General features: G+C 39.7%; 1 protein-coding gene across 1 annotated transcript in view; it reads left to right on the top strand.

Moving 5' to 3' along the window:
• LOC123307370 (neural cell adhesion molecule 2) overlaps nucleotides 1-17,694 on the top strand; it is a 146,272-nt gene that overhangs the window by 111,256 nt on the left and 17,322 nt on the right. Inside the window, exon 7 of the mRNA XM_044889654.1 lies at nucleotides 7,883-8,042. Within this exon, the coding sequence (XP_044745589.1) occupies nucleotides 7,883-8,042 (160 nt within the window). The remainder of the gene's footprint in view (nucleotides 1-7,882; nucleotides 8,043-17,694) is intronic.

The following is a 17,694-nucleotide window of genomic DNA, read 5'->3' as shown; positions in this document are numbered from 1 at the left end:
TCAGTTTAATTTCTTGGACTATAATCATTGTGGGTTGTGTTTCACTCAAGAACTGATGATTCAAAGCAGCCTTGAGAATTACGAAAAGGAATGAGTTGAGACCTGAAAGTAGTGAAATTTCCCAAGCTTTATCTGCATTTCACCCTTCTCTTTTAGTGGTTCAGTTAATGTTCTCTCGAAGATTGTTATTCTCAGCACTCGAAGATGAGATGTACTTGGAGAGGCACAAGCACTCTGATTTTGAATTCTCCTATTAGCTGTCCTCTACTGGATATTATAAGGATGGCCTCATGAGCTAATCTATTCATCACCAGATGAAGAGATGTCAGATCTGTAATGATCTCCAATGTCCTAGATGGGCAAGTTCTGTGATGAAAACACAGGCTAGAATCATTCTAGGACCTAGAATCTAGGTAAAGTAGGCGCACATCCCTGTTCTCAGAGCTCTGTGAGATGTGTAATGACCTCCAGTATCCTAGATGGGCAAGTTCTGTGATGTGAGATGTAAGATCTGATGTGAGATGCGAGATGTGAGATCTGTAATGATCTTCAGTATCCTAGATGGGCAAGTTTTGTGATAAAAACACAGTCTAGAATCATTCTAGGACCTAGAATCTAGGTAGAGTAGGCGCCCATCCCTGTTCTCAGAGCTTTGTGTGGATCAATTACTTTGGTAGACTTCTCTGAAAGCAGATGGCGCATTGTGGTGAGATTTGAATATATTTCACACAGAGAGCCACCGTTTCCTCTTAAGGATCCATCCTCCGGTTGAAGTATCTAACACTGCACTGTAGTCATGAGGGACAATGATCCCGAAACCGTCTACAGTTGCGTTTATCCCTTCTCTGGGATTTTCTACGCTTGTTTATGACTAGATGGCATTGTTGGGACGGCAATTGTCGTTTCTCTAGTTGACTCGCTAGGTTATTTTCCTCTTCGATGCAGGAATAATGAACAGATCCTACAGGTTTTCCAACAATGCACTCTGTCAGAATCGACATTATTTCACAGAAAAAGTATCTTGAAGCCTGAAGCAGGTACAACCAAAAAGATTAACGCGTAGATGTTCTTATTCCAGTATCAGAACTGAACCTGAAGGAGCTTCACCGTAACGAAACGATCGTCCTATGGGTTCTTTGTTTGTTCTTCCATTTTGATCTTCCCAGTCTGCTGCTCAAAATACGCGTACGGGCATTTCGCGCGACGACAATAGCGTAAAATCATCCCCAACCCGTTCGAGATTTCCGATGACGTCTCAGTCGGCCGTGGAGACGATTCCCACGGAAAATCCCCAGCAAATGAAATCAAACTCGGCAGATTATAATCTCCGGCTGGAAAAGAAAAACACTTTTCGCGTCGGCAAAGTGACGGTGGCGGGGCAAAAACGAATCTCTATTGAATTTGCCCGGGCCCTTGACGTCCTTCGCCGTCTCTCTCCTTCTCTATCTCCTTCCCCCGTGAACTGATCGAGATTATCCGCCTCCCACGACCTCACTTGAGGTATTCTGAGGGTAGCAGACGATCTGCGTACAATTCTTGAGAGACATTTCGGCATGACAAAGGTATCTTGATTTCTGCGTGGTGGAAAGCCGGGTTTTCTTTGCTTTTCATCGCGGCAAAGCCGGACGGGACGATGAAAAGAATTATCGATACGAAGAAGAATCGCAGGGCCACATTATGACGATCGTTCGTAATGTTGGAAATGTTCGGTGTAGAAGAACTTTTGTACGATACAAACAAGTCGGAGACATACTGTAATGAAGGACAATTTGCCATCGTCGGGACAACTAAATGGAGAACGTTCCACCGAAGAAGATCAGATGCTGAACATGGTTTTGGTCTTATTTAACCTCGTCAGAGCAACACAGCTCTTCGACCGATGGAAAAACGCTTGGAATTGATTTAGTGTTCAGTATTTATTTAGGGTCCATCAATTCCAAGCGTTTCTCCATCGGAGGAGGAGCTGTGTTGCTCTGACGAGGTCAAATGAGACCGAAACCATGGTCAGCATCTGATCTTCTTCCTTGGACCGTTCTCCATTTTGTTGTTACACTTGTTGATTTTGATATCGGCGGGTGGTATATGTATCTGAATCAGTTCTTATTATACATATTATCGTTCTTCAAGTTGTTCTTGCTTCATTTCTGTTAATAACTCATTTTAGGAACTTCTTGGTGCAGATTTCTTCCTGTATTCCATCTTGAGCACCTTCAAGTCAAATCTCATAGAGTTGAAATCGCATACCTACATGCGGCAGAACATAACCTCCCCCTTGTCCTTCAAAATCCGCCGTTCCATTACCCCCCCAAACGTCTCCCACAATCGTAGCCGTATCGAACGACTCCGCAACCAGAGACGAGTCAGATGCCTCCCGACTACGGATTAGGCTGATATGATAAAGCCAACTCGTTTAATTAGTTCGTTTGCATTGTTGGCTTTCAGAATAGATTGGAATGTCTTGAGCAAAACTCGGTCTATGCATTTCCGGGACAATGCCGGGAATGAAATATTCCGCAATAGTTTGGAACTTCCTGGCGAAGATTTCCGACTAGGTAAAACAAAGGGGACACGATAAAGTTTTCTGCACGCTGCTGCCTGTACAAGGAGTTATTCCGTGACTTCGGCGCCAGCTTTTTGAGATTTTAATATGCCGTCTGCGTTTATTGTCTGGAGGTTGTCAGGGCGGACTATTTGTTCGATAAGTTCCGAAGCATCCGAAGACCTTGATGACGAAGATCGTTCGATAGCTAAGTTACCGGAATGTTATACAGAGTGGGCCATTGAAAACGAAACAGACGAGATTACAGACGAAATAAATTTTTTCAATAGAAATGCTCGGACAGGTCGATTTCTGTTTCGAGGGGGACAACTTAAGATGTAGGTTACGGACGCATAGCGCTTCAACCCTTGCTACTACAACCCTCACCCCCAATTTTTGAATTGGGAAGATGGGGTGAGTGATACCTCATTTGAAAGGTATTTTTATACTGATTTCAGCATAGTAATTGTTTTTTCATTTTATGCATTAGTTCTCGAAATATTCTCAACGAAGTATTTGAAAATTAAGTGGTGTTTTCATGGCACTTGTAGTGTTTTTTTGTGAAAAATCGACATTTTGAGCTTCAAAACAACCATGACTGTGGTTTCCTTCCTCCAATCCACTGACATAGAAATATTTAATCAAGATGTCGAACAAACAAAGCGTATTCCGAAGGAGCTCAATCTTGCAGAAACTCAATCTAAATTATCTTCGATATAATTTGCAGTATTTCCAATAACATTCGGTAACACTTGATCGATAGAAATCTCCAAAAAGTCCAAATACGTACATATCTCTAATCAGATTACCAGGTAAGAAAATCAAATCATTAATGATGCCACAGAAATATTCCAGTCCCAATTCGTGAAACGATTTCCGACTTAATTATGAAGTGTTTTCTCAGTTAATCAACAAAATGAAAACATTATTGAAGCCAACTGAGAAAACACTTCATAATTATTCAAATCATAATGATTTGATTTTCTTACCTGGTAATCTGATTAGAGATATGTACGTATTTGGACTTTTTGGAGATTTCTATCGATCAAGTGTTACCGCATGTTATTGGAAATACTGCAAATTATATATCGAAGATAATTTAGATTAAGTTTCAGCAAGATTGAGCTCCTTCACAATACGCTTTGTTTGTTCGACATCTTGATTGAAGATTTCTATGTCAGTGGATTGGAGGGAGGAAGCCACAGTCGTGGTTGTTTTGAAGGTCAAAATGTCGATTTTTCACAAAAAAACACAACAAGTGCCATGAAAACACCACTTCATTTTCAAATACTTAGTTGAGAATATTTCGAGAACTAATGCATAAAATGAAAAAACAATTACTGTGCTGAAATCAGTATAAAAATACCTTTCAAATGAGGTATCACTCACCCCATCTGCCCTATTCAAAAATTGGGGGTGAGGGTTGTAGTAGAAAGGGTTGAAGCGCTATGCGTCCGTAACCTACATCTTAAGTTGTCCCCCTCGAAACAGAAATCGACCTGTCCGAGCATTTCTATCGAAAAAATTTAATTCGTCTGTAATCTCGTCTGTTTCGTTTTCAATGGCCACTCTGTATATGCCGCCATCCATGACAATCAGCTTTTATACGAAGTTGAATCTATTGACTGAGCTTTTGGATCAACAAAATATGTATTGGAAGGTTGCTCTGGCCTTTGATGTGCTGTAGCCGATCTTTCTGTGTTCTAAGGTCACTTCCATGGTCAATATTCTTTGAGGCTTGGAAATCAGTCAGATTGACTCGCCGAACAGCTGGTCAAGCTTCATATCGACTTATTACGACAGCGAATTCCCTGCCACTGCACTCTTTCCTCTATATCTTTGACCTGCAGATATTCACTTATCTTACTAATGATTTTTTTGTTTCTACCATCCATTCATCTAAGATTCTACGCATATCTGGGTTGACCTGCGTCGATGAGACAATACACAGTGACACGTGCACAATGCAGTTACCTCTGATGAAGTTCAAGAGGTTTGTGTTGACTCCAATCACAAATCAGGGATTTTCTGTGCCCCACCCAGTATTTGATGTGTATGGAGATTAGTAGGGCATAATTTGAGACTTCTTAGATCTTAGTCTTTGGTCAAGCAATCAAATTTTGTGAACCTACAGGCGCAGTTCCTTTAGAGTCGTTGAACATTCAACAAATATTCATACACTGAAACAATCATACCATCCTCTGTTGTATACTGCCACAGGAAAATTTCATTTGTATAGATGTTGTCCGCGTCCTCCACGTTGAAGAGAACTGACAATACGAAAATGTCGTTCATGTTGGGCATGAACGAAACAAGTTTACATCACTATTCCCCAGCGATTCAACAGACCGTTTAGGAATTGAATTCAAGAGGTCAGAGTCCGTATGCTTGGCAACAGCCCTCGCTTCCATGTCACTTCCGGGCTTGTATTCGAAAACAATAAATTTCGAAATTCAGAGTCCTGCCAAAGTTTCAGCCGCTCAGCGGAAGAAGTAGTCAGCACAATGCTATGAGGTATGTAGGATCTCATTCATCTGCAAAACCTGCAGTGGCATACTAACTTTTTATTAAAAAGCCATCGTACTTCTGAACTTTCTATTGACGAATTTTCCTTAGGTTGAAAATTTAATAAAGAGCGAGCATCTGGTAAAATCCGGATTTTTAATAAAAGCGGAATCGATATTCGTTATATTCGTTGTAAAAATGTTGCTTATCAAAGGAAATACCCCAGATATTTCATTTCCATTCAACAAACAATCCGAAACAGGATCGTAAATGTGGATTTTACTGAGTCTGCTGTTCGTCTGGGCATCGGCTGCTTGCTGGGTTTTCCAATTTCGATTTTCTCCGATTTGATCATTGTGAAATCTTATGATGTACAGGGTGGGTCAGAACAATCCTAAGATCCGTTCGCCACTCACCGTGGGAAACTTTGTAAATTTCGAAATCCTAGTAAGAAACAGCAGCCAACTGCGATGTCACATTATTTTATAATCCTGTATTAATGATCTAGTGACTGAAGAGGCCCCATGTCAATGTCATGCCTGATTCAAAACTTCTCGAATCATTCATTGAAGACCCCCAATGCAATTATTATTCTTTTACTTTTCGACAAAAAACTTATTTGCCTGTCGAAAAAGCATTTCCGATCTAAAAATACCTCCCGCTGATGTCCGTAGAGGTTTGGAAAAAGGAACGTTTTCTGATATTTATATTTACAGAAGTCAAACAACTTTTAATTGGATTTTGCTCGACGAATTTTAATCCTTGCTGGGGGCGAGAATGTACCCTAGAGGCTTATATCGACTATATGAAGGTATTTCTGAGTAACAGCCTTTTTACTGTGGAGAAGAAAACATGGTATAAAAAAAGTGTTTCTTTTGACCTCAAGAATGTATCGTTAAAATATGCGTTCGAGTCAAAGACTCAGCTACAGTTTGTGCTGTGCTTCTGAACGACAACTGTATATTGGTATTTGTTCCGATATTTTTGGTGGTAGATTCTCTTCCCTAGACTATTTCCTTTGTGCTTAGAAACAATTGTCTTTGCTGAAGCTTAATTTCTTGATCGTTTTGTTAGTAGGAAAAAAGCATATGATCTTCTCAGGAGTCATATCTGATCTATGCATTTCTCTGTCACAATTACAAACATCCTGAATAGAATTTCACTGGCACTCTTTCTACTTTTCCGGTTAATGAACTTAGCCCTTCGTCTACATCGGGCAATGAACGCAAAAATGACCCACTCCAATATCTCCGCTGCCTCCATCGCAATTTGGTGCCCCTTGAAAAAACCTTCGCTTCTTCTTATCAATCAAACTCGATGAATACCCCGAGCGAGGGGTTTGTACCCGTTTATTACATCCATCATCCGTCCATCCCTTATCGCAATATCCGAGTTGTAAAGAATTTATTCCCATGCGGGGTGAAAAAGGCATTAGTGCCCCGAGCTGCCGTCAGATGTCTCTGCCGCTGAAGGAATTTTTTGCTTGTTCCGTCCCGTTTTTGCGGCACGGGAAGGAACCTCATCGGACGTCTCAGATAATTAGAGATAATCCGTCTTGCCCGATGCCGACGCTTGGTGTCGGATATCCACGGCGCGGCTTTTTATCGGGAAGGAAGTATTTACGATGGCGTCGGGGTTGGTTGTGGTCTCGATCGAATGCGTTTTATTTTGGCTCACAAAACTGACCTTCTTAGCGTATCTATATTAGCCCTTTTGGCTCTTATTTCGTGGCCTCCTCATACAACTTTATGCATAAAGTCATTCGGGGCAACTGTGCGCACTTTTGCCTTTCAAGCCATTCCCTGTTTCAAATGTTGAAGCTAGGAAAATTAAAACTTATTCATAAGATAGAGAATTTTCTAATCTATAAAAAAATCAAACAGCAAACAAATAAAAACGTTTTTTTTTTCCGCAAAAAAAAATTTAATAGTGAAAGTGGGAGTGCGTTCACATGCCCCGTATTGCGGGTATGTGTGCGCACCCTCACGGGTTAAGTGAACGCAGTGCTTAGTGAACCACACAATCAAAACAAATTACAAAATAATGTCATCAAAATGTTACAATATTAGAGAAATGCTGTTTATTGTCAATACAGAAGCGCTTACAAGTAGTATTGTTCGTGCCACCATTCCTGGTGAACACAACTCTTGATACATTCTCCTGTTGGTGGCTCTTCATATTTTTCTGAACAAATAGGACAATATTGATCGAGTCTTAACCAAGAAAATCAACAATGTCATAATTTATTCCTCACTGAACTAATGCCCATATAATGAAGCTATGCGCACACTTACTCGAGCACACTTTCTCCAGTACCTAAGCCAAAATTTGAATTGACGTTGTTATAGAGTTGAGCAGCTAGAAGAACCTAAAATTTTTTAATATATATTTAGATTAATATGCGCATGATTGAATAAAATATTGTTTAACACTGTCGGACTCGGATCTTGAACCTGGCAGAATTTGCAGAGATGCTAAAAATTAACAAGAAAACTAGTGAATTTGATTGATTGCAAATAAAAAGTCAACGAAACGGCGCACTCCTATAAAAAACTAATTTGACGATTCTGCGCCCTTGCTTCACCCAAATGAACCCCTCTTTCATACATTGCATAGTAGAGATATACGCACTGCGCACACTTACTCTCTGCGCTCAGTTACCCCGAAGGACTCTTAAGCTGATGTTACAAATGTAGAATTATCAACATGACCCATCTCTCAGCTGAATGTTTTTTTACTGCAGATATCCACAGTTTAATCAGTCTGAATCCCACTGGACTTTTCGACCACAATTTCTTATTTTTGAAAACCGGTGATAAAAAACCTTATTTTTTACAGGGTGAGGTCTTACCACACAACATGTCTGGACGCATCATCCACAGCAACCAGAGCTTGGTTCTGCAGAAAGTTACAAGGCAAAGTGCTGGACGTTATATTTGTTCCGTTGTCAACAGTGAGGGAGAGACACTGAGTAATGAGCTTTTCTTCAGGGTACAATGTAAGTTCCATCTTGAATCAATATTGGGATGTCGGAAGAGTTGTTCTTTCAGAATATGTACCACATTTAGATCTACGATGTTTTTTTTTCGGATAAATGCGTGTTGAAAATTGTCCTTCGAAAAATTACCCAAAAAGATGAGGTCACTTGCACCGAGGTCGATGAAATTCTTTCAGAATCTTGAACACTTTCGAATCTACAATGGAACGAAATATAACCGTGAAATTGTTTACATCCAAATCTGAATAACTTCCCTCGAAAATGAGCTGATATATACTCCATCATCCCGTCCTGAATCCCAGTACCTTTCCCGAGAGTTCTTCTCCATAACATCCGATTAAATTCGATGATAAATCATGCGGAAATAATTCCTTTTTGTTAATGTCCCCCATTACCCATCACCGATATGAACCTGCCAAATCCCTCCGCACCTGTCGCAGCATAAAACGACATCTTTCCACTTCGCATGGGTGATTTATCACCACGGTCGAAATGTTGGCTTCCAATTCCCCCTGCTTATTTCACGGAGTGGATAAACACCTTCGCAGTCGTATAAAATCCGATGTTTAAACGTAACACCAACGTAGGATGAACCTGAGACATTGGGCGAACTTTTTTTTCTTTGTCGAGCGCTCATAATTTTTTTAAGTCTCTCCATTTTCTTCCTCATCACGTTCGTTTTTAAGGGCAGTATTGAGTAACGAGCTCTCAGCAGAAGTCAATTATACTTTGAAATTTGACAGATGGTGTTCTGTGTCTAAAGAAAATCGGATTCAACTGGATCATTTTGACTTTGTGAAAAATGTAGTACAAGCCATGCACTACGTTCAAGCACAAAGCCTGGAGGATCAAACTATAGTAGCCTGTAGCCTACTTGGCTACTAATTCGAAAGAGTTCTCCAAATATCCGAGAATTTCAAGGAAGAAGAATTCTGAACTTTTCCAGCAGATTTTTGGACACCAAACTTCTTAGGTCTTGCAGAACCAGAGTGTCGCCCATCCATCGAATGTTGCTTTGTTTCTGGATCGTAGAAATGTACCCAAGTCTCATCCATAGTAACAATTCGGTTTAAGAAGTCTACATCGTTTTCAAATCGAGCACAGATCGAACGCGACGCTTCTACTCTTGCACGCTTTTGTTCAACATTCAAACATTTGGGGATCCATTTTGCAGCAATTTTTCTCATGTCCAAATTGACGTGAACTATATGATGAACGCGTTCATATGAAATATTCAGTGCTTCAGATATCCGTTTTAGCCCAATTCGACGGTCTGATAAAATCATGTCATGAACTGCATCGATATTTTCGGGAACTGACACAGAAACTGACCATCCCGATCGATCATCATCTTCAATGGAAAATTTACCTCTTTTGAAGCTTGCAGTCCAATTTTTCACGGTCGCATACGAAGGACTTGGATCACCAAGGGTATTAAGCATATCTTCGTAAATCTGCTTACCTCTTAACCCTTTTAGATACAGGTAGTTGATGATGGCTCGATACTCCAATTTTTCGAGTTTCACAATTTCGGTGGACATCTTTCTTTTAATTTATTGCGTAACTCTGGTTTACTTTTTTGACCTCAAACTTCACACTGACACTTCTAATGAGTTATTGTTCGTTGCTATGGTAACACAATATTTTTTTATCCATGGAACTGGTCTAGGCTAACTAGATATCAATACATCTTCGTACTGTAATCGATAGAATGAAGCTTTCGAATCCAATTGATAGGTCTTTATGCAATAAATTGCCTCAACACTCTAAGACGTGGTGCAAGCACAAAACTAATTCTGCAACTGAAAGAGGCTCAGAGGGAAAAGGGCAATTTTTTGCTTAGCTGTACCCCGATTCATGCTGGGGGTTTCCTACCCCTTCTCGTGACGATAAATCGAAGAAAGACTGGAGGCAACATGTGTATTTTTCCGTGCCAACCAGAAATTAAGCGGCGCTTAAAGGCCCATAACAGTGTGTAGTTTGCGGAGTGGCCAAAACGGATGGCTAAAATTGGGGTGTAATACGGGCTACTAAAGTGCCTCTAGTGGTAATCAGGCGGGTTTAATTGCATCTAAAACAGGCATCCTCTCCAGCAATCTATCAATAATGCAGGACGGGCCAGGGTGGCCATTAACTGCTCTACAATGTTATGCTGTGCAGCTGCATAGATGCTCGTTTCGCGTTTAGTTCAGGAAACTGCGGAGTTTTGCGTTTGGCGGATGACATTTGGGAAAGGCATCATATCTGGTGCAAAAAATGGATAAAGAGATGATAGGTGAACGAAAGAAGATTTTTGAGGAAATGTCAATACGTATTGAACTTGAGGAGTAACAAACAACATCGTATGAACGAGAGACGAAAAACTATGGCCATTGAAAATACACAGGCTAAGGTCATCAATAAAAAGTCCATTCAAATTTTTCAAAAATTTTAACCCTCTAATACCCAAGTCCGCCTTGAGACTGGTTGCATATAAGTGGATACAAAATTATTCTGCCCATGTCCGCCTTCAGTATAGGTTCATTTTGTGAGTATACAGGTGTTATGTAAATCAGTTAACTATTTGCGAAAAAAAGGAGTAGTTTACATAAGCTAATTTGAAACTATACGGAAATGATTTTATAAAAGAAAAAAAACTTGGGCATTAGAGGGTTAAACTAATTAGGTGAAGCCCATTCCATTGAAAAACTTTTTTGTTCAATTCCATACGAATCTCGAAATGCGTTCAATCATATACAGTATACAGAGTGAGTCTTTGACTCGTACAAATATTTCAACAGTAGATTCTTGGGGTCGCAGATTTAGCAAGTTATTCTGAAGGTAATTTTGTCTTTCCAGGGGTGGTAAGTCTCATTATGGAAACTGAAAATGGCTATATTTTTTTTCAGGGCCGAATCGGAAAAAAAGATATAGGAATAAAGTGTTTCTTTTGACCTCAATAATCCACTGTAAAAATATTTGTACGAATCAAACTCTCACCTCCAAATTCCTGCTAAAGAATTTTCACTGATAATCACTTATGGGACAACTTTCTAGTATGTCGAAGCAAGTAACAGTGGGAGCAGCACTCTTAGTTGAAAAATGCTAGTACGTAGATAGCTTCTACCTCCATCGAAAAAATGCTCGATTGCGTCAAAGGAAAGAAAATACTGACAAAGCAAGGATGAACAAAATTATACACAAAAAAGTATTGGCATCAATAATTCAGAATGATCATAAACAAACTCCATGGTGAGGTGCTCACACCTATCCTTCTGCTCCTTCTAAAGGAGAATTTCTTCTCCCTTTCAGGGATGGAACATCACATCGCAAGGATATTACAAAGTGAACGGAATAATAACGATCAGAACACCCTAATAACAATGTTCCGCGATGTAATACCACACCAACGGTCCTTATAATTCCCGAAATCTTCCCTCGGATCACCATAAGAACCGTCAATTACCGTTTCAATTTTCTATCATGGCCCCCTTATAGGGAATTGTTATGCATTCGCTTTTTCTCAAAAATGAAAATATATTTTATGCGGTCGTTTCCATTTTGATGATTGAACCTCGCGGTATGCTGAACACGTAGATGAGATAACGTCCTGGCGTACTTGAGAACAACGTGCTTTCGGTTATGATATTCGGGGGGGTTTTTTATGGTAAGGGGATGTTAATCCGAGAATTCGGAAGATCTTTTCAATCGTTCAGTTTTTATATGGTCTTGCTTATGAACTTATGATACGAGTTTGATGGATCAATTCGAGTACAAACAAACTACACTGAAAGTGTTATTTTATCGTCACCCTATATAGGGTGATGAGAGCAAATTCAATCTGTTGTACATTCATCGTCACATACCTCAAAAACGTTTGGACGTAGAGAAAATTGCGTCACACGAAATTTGTAGAAAATTTTATGCTCAACAACTTTTATAATGAATGCAAAAACGATTTGAAGCCCAGGAGAGGAGATACTTCCCCCTATAGAGTCATTCGGGGCAACTGTGCTTACTTTTGCCTTTCAAGCCATACCCTGTTTCAAATGTTGAAGCTAGGAAAATTAAAACATATTCATAAGATAGAGAATTTTCTAATCTATGAAAAAACATCAAAAAGCAAACAAACAAAAACGTTTTCTTTCCGCAAAAAAGAATTTAGTAGAGAAAGTCAGAGTGCGTTCACATGCCCCGTATTGCGGGTAAGTGTGCGCACCCTCACGGGGTAAGTGAACGCAGTGCTTAGTGAACCACACAATCAAAATAAATTACAAAATAATGTCATCAAAATGTTACAATATTAGGGAAATGCTGTTTATTGTCAATACAGAAGCGCCTTTTCACAAGAAGTGCATTTTTGTTCGTGGCACAATTCTTGGTGAACACAACACTTGATACATTCCTCTGTTGGTGGCTCTTCATATTTTTCTGAACAAATAGGACAATATTGATCGAGTCTTAACCAAGAAAATCAACAATATCATACTTTATTCCTCACTGAACTAATGCCCATATAATGAATCTATGCGCACACTTACCCGCACACACTTTCCCCAGTAAGCCAAAATTTGAATTGACGTTCTTATAGAGTTGAGCAGCTAAAATTTGAACCTAAAATTTTTCATTATATATTTAGAATAATATGCCCATGATCGAATAAAATATTGTTTAACACTGTGGGACTCGGAACTTGGACCTGCCAGAATGTGCAGAGATGCTAAAAATTAACAAGAAAACTAGTGAATTTGATTGATTGCAAATAAAAAGTTAAAGAAATGTGGCACGGCGCACTCCTATGAAAAACTAATATGGCGATTCTGCGCCCTTGCTTCATCCAAATGAACCCCTCTTTCATACATTGCATAGCCGAGATATACGCACTGCGCACAGTTACCCCGAATGACTCTATACAGATCTAATTTTTGGTATAGGTTAGAGGTAGGTACTCCTACATCTGACACGCTCGAGTAAATCCAGAATTCACCTCTTGGGCTCTTCAACTATTATGAGTGTTTGTCTGAACGACAAAATAATATCGCTCTATCAAAGACCAGCCCCTTTTATCAGACGGAACGAATGACCAAATCCTGTACGTCTGTCGCATAAGGTAGGAGTTAGACGGCGGAAAAATAGGAAGAATAAAAATAGTTGAGGATGAAGAATTTTATATATGTCGTCTACGGCATGCAATCGCCACGGGTGGGCAATCGTGCAGCAAGACGACAATATTCTCCATCTTCCCGATTATATACCCTGAAAAGTAATTTATTAAATGACAAGATCAGGCCCTGACTATTGTGCCTCAGAAGACCGGCAGCACTGCTCTGGATTATTGAGTTGTATGGGAGGACAGTTTTCTTTTATTTCGCGGAGTATTCTGGGAATTTGGCGTGGCCAGTTGAATATTCTCATGACTGAAATGGAACAGTTCACATTTTTCCAGACTTGAAGAGGTAAATGCTTGTTTTGAATGTTACATAGCCAAGTGAAGAGTTCAGACGGAACAATTTATTTTACAACATCATTTTAAATGCTTGAAGATCGATGAGCTCTAAGAATGGGGCCAGACTAGTGAAAATTCGTCTTAGATGTATAATAACGTTATGCAGAAGACCGGCGATTGTATTTCTTTCGAAATCCACAATTTTTCCCAAATTTCGATCTTGTTTCTGTCAGTATCGCATACAATAGTCCCTATTCATAACAAAAAGCCGAAAAGATGACTTCAATTCCACATCGACTATAGATTTAGAAGGTATAGGCAAGCCGCAAAGATATAAAATTCGTATCAGCCTCTCTCTACCGAAATATTCAACGGCCACGGCTCCTCCATCCGATGGCAGGGGAAAATTGCGAGTGTAGGAAATCCATTTGCAGGAAGCCAATGTATAAATTGAAAGAAAACCAGATGTTACGGCGCGACGACAAATTGCTGCATCAAATATGAATCGAAAAGTTTCACTTCGGTCGGATCGATCAGTGTCGAACTTCATATTTCTGTACTCCTGACAGATTTGTGCACACAGGAAACTCGGTAAGTTTTGGGAACTGAAGACGTCGGCTTTGAGATGTTCAACTCAGTCACTTCTGTGATATGTCCCAAATTTGTCCGATTCAGAAGCTAGATAAGTAGTCGACGACGTTTTTTCAATGTTGAAGTTCTGTTTCAGCTATCAATATCTCAGGTGAATATGATGTTTGAATTTGAGTCAATCCTGAGTTCGAGGATGCGGATACATCTATAGGATTCTTGCACTGCATATGCAGAGTTTTCTCTTTCCTCTGAAATATTACTCATTTTATACAGGGCGTTTCTGACTCGTACAAATATTTTAGCAGTAGATTCTTGAGGTCAAAAAAACACTTTGTTCCTTTACCATTTTTTCTGAATCGGCTTGGTTCAAAAGATACACACTGTTGAAAAAACTTGAAAAATTATATTCCTTAATCTCATTAACGGTGAATGAATTTAATATTTTCATATTGTAGTTTTTCATTTATTTGATTGAACCGTTTGTGAGATGAGAATGGATTTTCAATAGCCTGTATCTTTTGAACTGGGCAGATTCGGAAAATATAGTAAGAGAAAAAAGTGTTTCTAGTTACCTTAAGAACCTACTGTTAAAATATTTGTATGAGTCAAAGACTCACTCTGTATTTCGAAAGAGTATTTTGAATCCCCACATAGCAGCTGTAGCTTTGGAAAGAGTTTATCTGTATATGCTTTTTCCAGTAGAGTATGCTATGCAGTATTGCCCCCCCAAATATTCGAGTTTGACGGTTAATGGTTTTTCATTTGCATTTGCGTTTGCATTCGGCTGTTCCGTGAGCTTTCTTGCTCGCTACGAAGAAGAACGAAAGGTGGGATTTTAGCTTCAGAGGAACCTTGAACAAACGCAACAACGTCATCTAAGACAGATAATGCACATCAGATGGTTCCACAAAGTTTCGAATGCAGAAGTCTTGCAACGCGCGAGTTGTACAACAATTGAGACCCAAGTAACGAGGGCCCGACTCAGATGGAGCGGCCACATTCTGAGGATGCAAGACACGAGACTTCCCAAAATAGCTCTGTATGGCGAATTGGCAGAGGGAGCCCGGAAACCAGGAGGCCAGTATAAGCGGTTTAAGGATACACAACATCAATACCCAAAATCAATTAATGCCAATCATAACTGGGAACAATTAGCGTTAGACAGGTCACAGTGGAGATCTATGGTGCACAGTTATGATGGAGACTGGAGAAGAATACTGCGGCAAGATCTGGTTGGTAGGGCTACTTGCGACTGTGCGCCCTCCTGTGACTGAAGAGACCCAACCGTGACCTACAGATCCTTCCACACTCCGGGCATGGATTGTCACCAACCAGATCTGGCCGCCGCTGCATTCTTCTCGAGTCTCCATTATAACTGTGCACCATAGACCTCCACTGTGACCTGTCTAACGCTAGTTGTTCCCAGTTATGATTGGCATTAATTGATTTTGGGGATTGATGCAGTATATCCTTAAACCGCTTATACTGGCTTCCTGGACTACTGGCTCCCTCTGTGAATTCGCCATACAGGGCTATTTTGGAGAGTCTTGTGTCTTGCATCTTCAGAATGTGACCGCTCCATCTGAGTCGGGCCCTCGTTACTTGAGTCTCAATTGTTGTACAACTCGCGCGTTGCAAGACTTCTGCACTCGAAACTTCGTGGAACCATCTGATGTGCATAATTTGTCTTAGATGACGTTGTTGCGTTTGTTCAATCTGATACAAAAAAAAAAAAGACTAGAAACCCTCTAGCAAACGTGGATGGCGGATATGATCGAGTCTGGCCGCGACTTTAGCCCGAGCCGCATCCGGATCTGCCGTCTCGTTTTTCCGCATTCCGTACTTCTAATCTCGAAATAAAAAGCCTCGCGCTGGAGAGCCGGGCAAAGATTTAGGACGTAGGTAAAGTAATGCCGAGTGGAAGCCGAATGACGCAATTTTCCTATGTATATTAGGAAGATTATATGAAAACCGGGCTAACAACACGGCCCTAAATTGATCATGCTCTGTTGAATCGCGCCCGAGAAGATTCATTATCGCCGTGTTCGTCGGTAAGCTGGAAAACGTCGGCCCGGAACGTTCTCCGGGTGATTTATCTTGATGATAGTATGTGAAATCCGTCCGGACTGCGCCAGTTACTGCATATCCAAATTGAATGCCGAAGTAATGGCCTGATTATTTTTCCTCGTTTATCATTTCCCGGAGTGACTTTGAAATTTCGAGTGATATTCCGCGGGTGTAATGAACGGTCTCCGGCTCGTTTTGCATGACTGATACTCGGGATCCAGATGGCGGGGGATGTTCTAGACGCACGAAGGGGCGTTATCGCGATCTTTCCTTTATGGATCATGATGTGGATCTTCCCCGAATGATAATTGCATGCGGCGTTTCCGTTCTGTTGAAATAGATATTAAACAGGTTGAGTCTTTGACTCGTACAAATATTTTAACAGTAGATTCTTGAGCTCAAAAGAAACGCTTTTTTCCTTTACCATTTTTTCCGAATCGGCTCGATTTAAAAGATACAGACTGTTGAAAAACCACAAAAAAAATTTATTTTTAGTTTCATCTCACAAACGGTTTCTTCGGAAGAAATGAATTTTGGCGTAAAGTCTTTCATCTACTTGATGAATTTTTTTCAAACACAAGATATCACCCACGTCTTCCACTTTTCTATTTATGACCGTTACGAACCATAAAAGTACCAAAACTTCAAAGAAACCAACTCTTGAAACAAAGTTCGACGCTATCTAATGAATATTTGAACGTTTTGTAAAATAAAAGTATAATTCGTATTTTCTCGTACAATGCGCCGTTTTCGAGTACTTTGATGTTCAAAAATTGAAAAATATCTGTGAAATTTAAAAAATTGGTTACTTTGGCTGAATACCACCCTGTTTAAAAGATCCACAGATGTGTAGTGTCACAGATTTAGCTGGTTATTCTAGACGTAATTTTGTTTTTTCGGGGGTGGCACAGCTAATTATGAAAACTTAAAATAGCTATATCTTTTGATTGTGGCCGAAAAAGAAAAAAATTTAAACTAAACAAGTGTTTCTTTTGACCTCAAGAATCTACTGTATACGATTTGGTTTGTATAACTCATGATGTTTACATTATGCCTGTTTTATAGGATTTCTACGAATTCCAAGAAGAGTCGTTTTTTTTGGTTCGGCCGAGTTCTTAGTTCTGATCATGGTACATCCATCAAAGTTGAATGTATGTCCTGTTTCGACCATGTGCTTGGATAATCCCCAAGTTGGTTTCATCATATTATAGTCCTTTTTGTATTCACTGATTTTTGTGTTTAGTCTTCTACCAGTTTGTCTAATATATTCACCTTCACAGAAGTCACATTTCATATTGTATGTAACATTGATTCTGTCCAACGTTTTGCATCTATCTTAAGTTTTAGTGTATAGAATCTTGTCCAAGGTATTATTATACTTTTTTTGAAATTTTAACGTTGTTATTCTTGGAAAATATAGAAATTAAGTTGTCAGTGAGTGATGAAACGTAGTATACTGGTGTGTTGGCTTCATTATTTGTGTTGATGTTATTGTTTGATGGGCTTATATTGTTGGATGAGCTAATGAAGAGTAATTTATTAATTGAATTTTTGGGTTATATCCGTTTT

This window comes from Coccinella septempunctata, chromosome 2 (assembly GCF_907165205.1).
Source record: "Coccinella septempunctata chromosome 2, icCocSept1.1, whole genome shotgun sequence".
Taxonomy (NCBI): domain Eukaryota; kingdom Metazoa; phylum Arthropoda; class Insecta; order Coleoptera; family Coccinellidae; genus Coccinella; species Coccinella septempunctata.
Note: the sequence above shows the minus strand (reverse complement) of the source record. Positions and strands in the feature narration are given on the sequence as shown.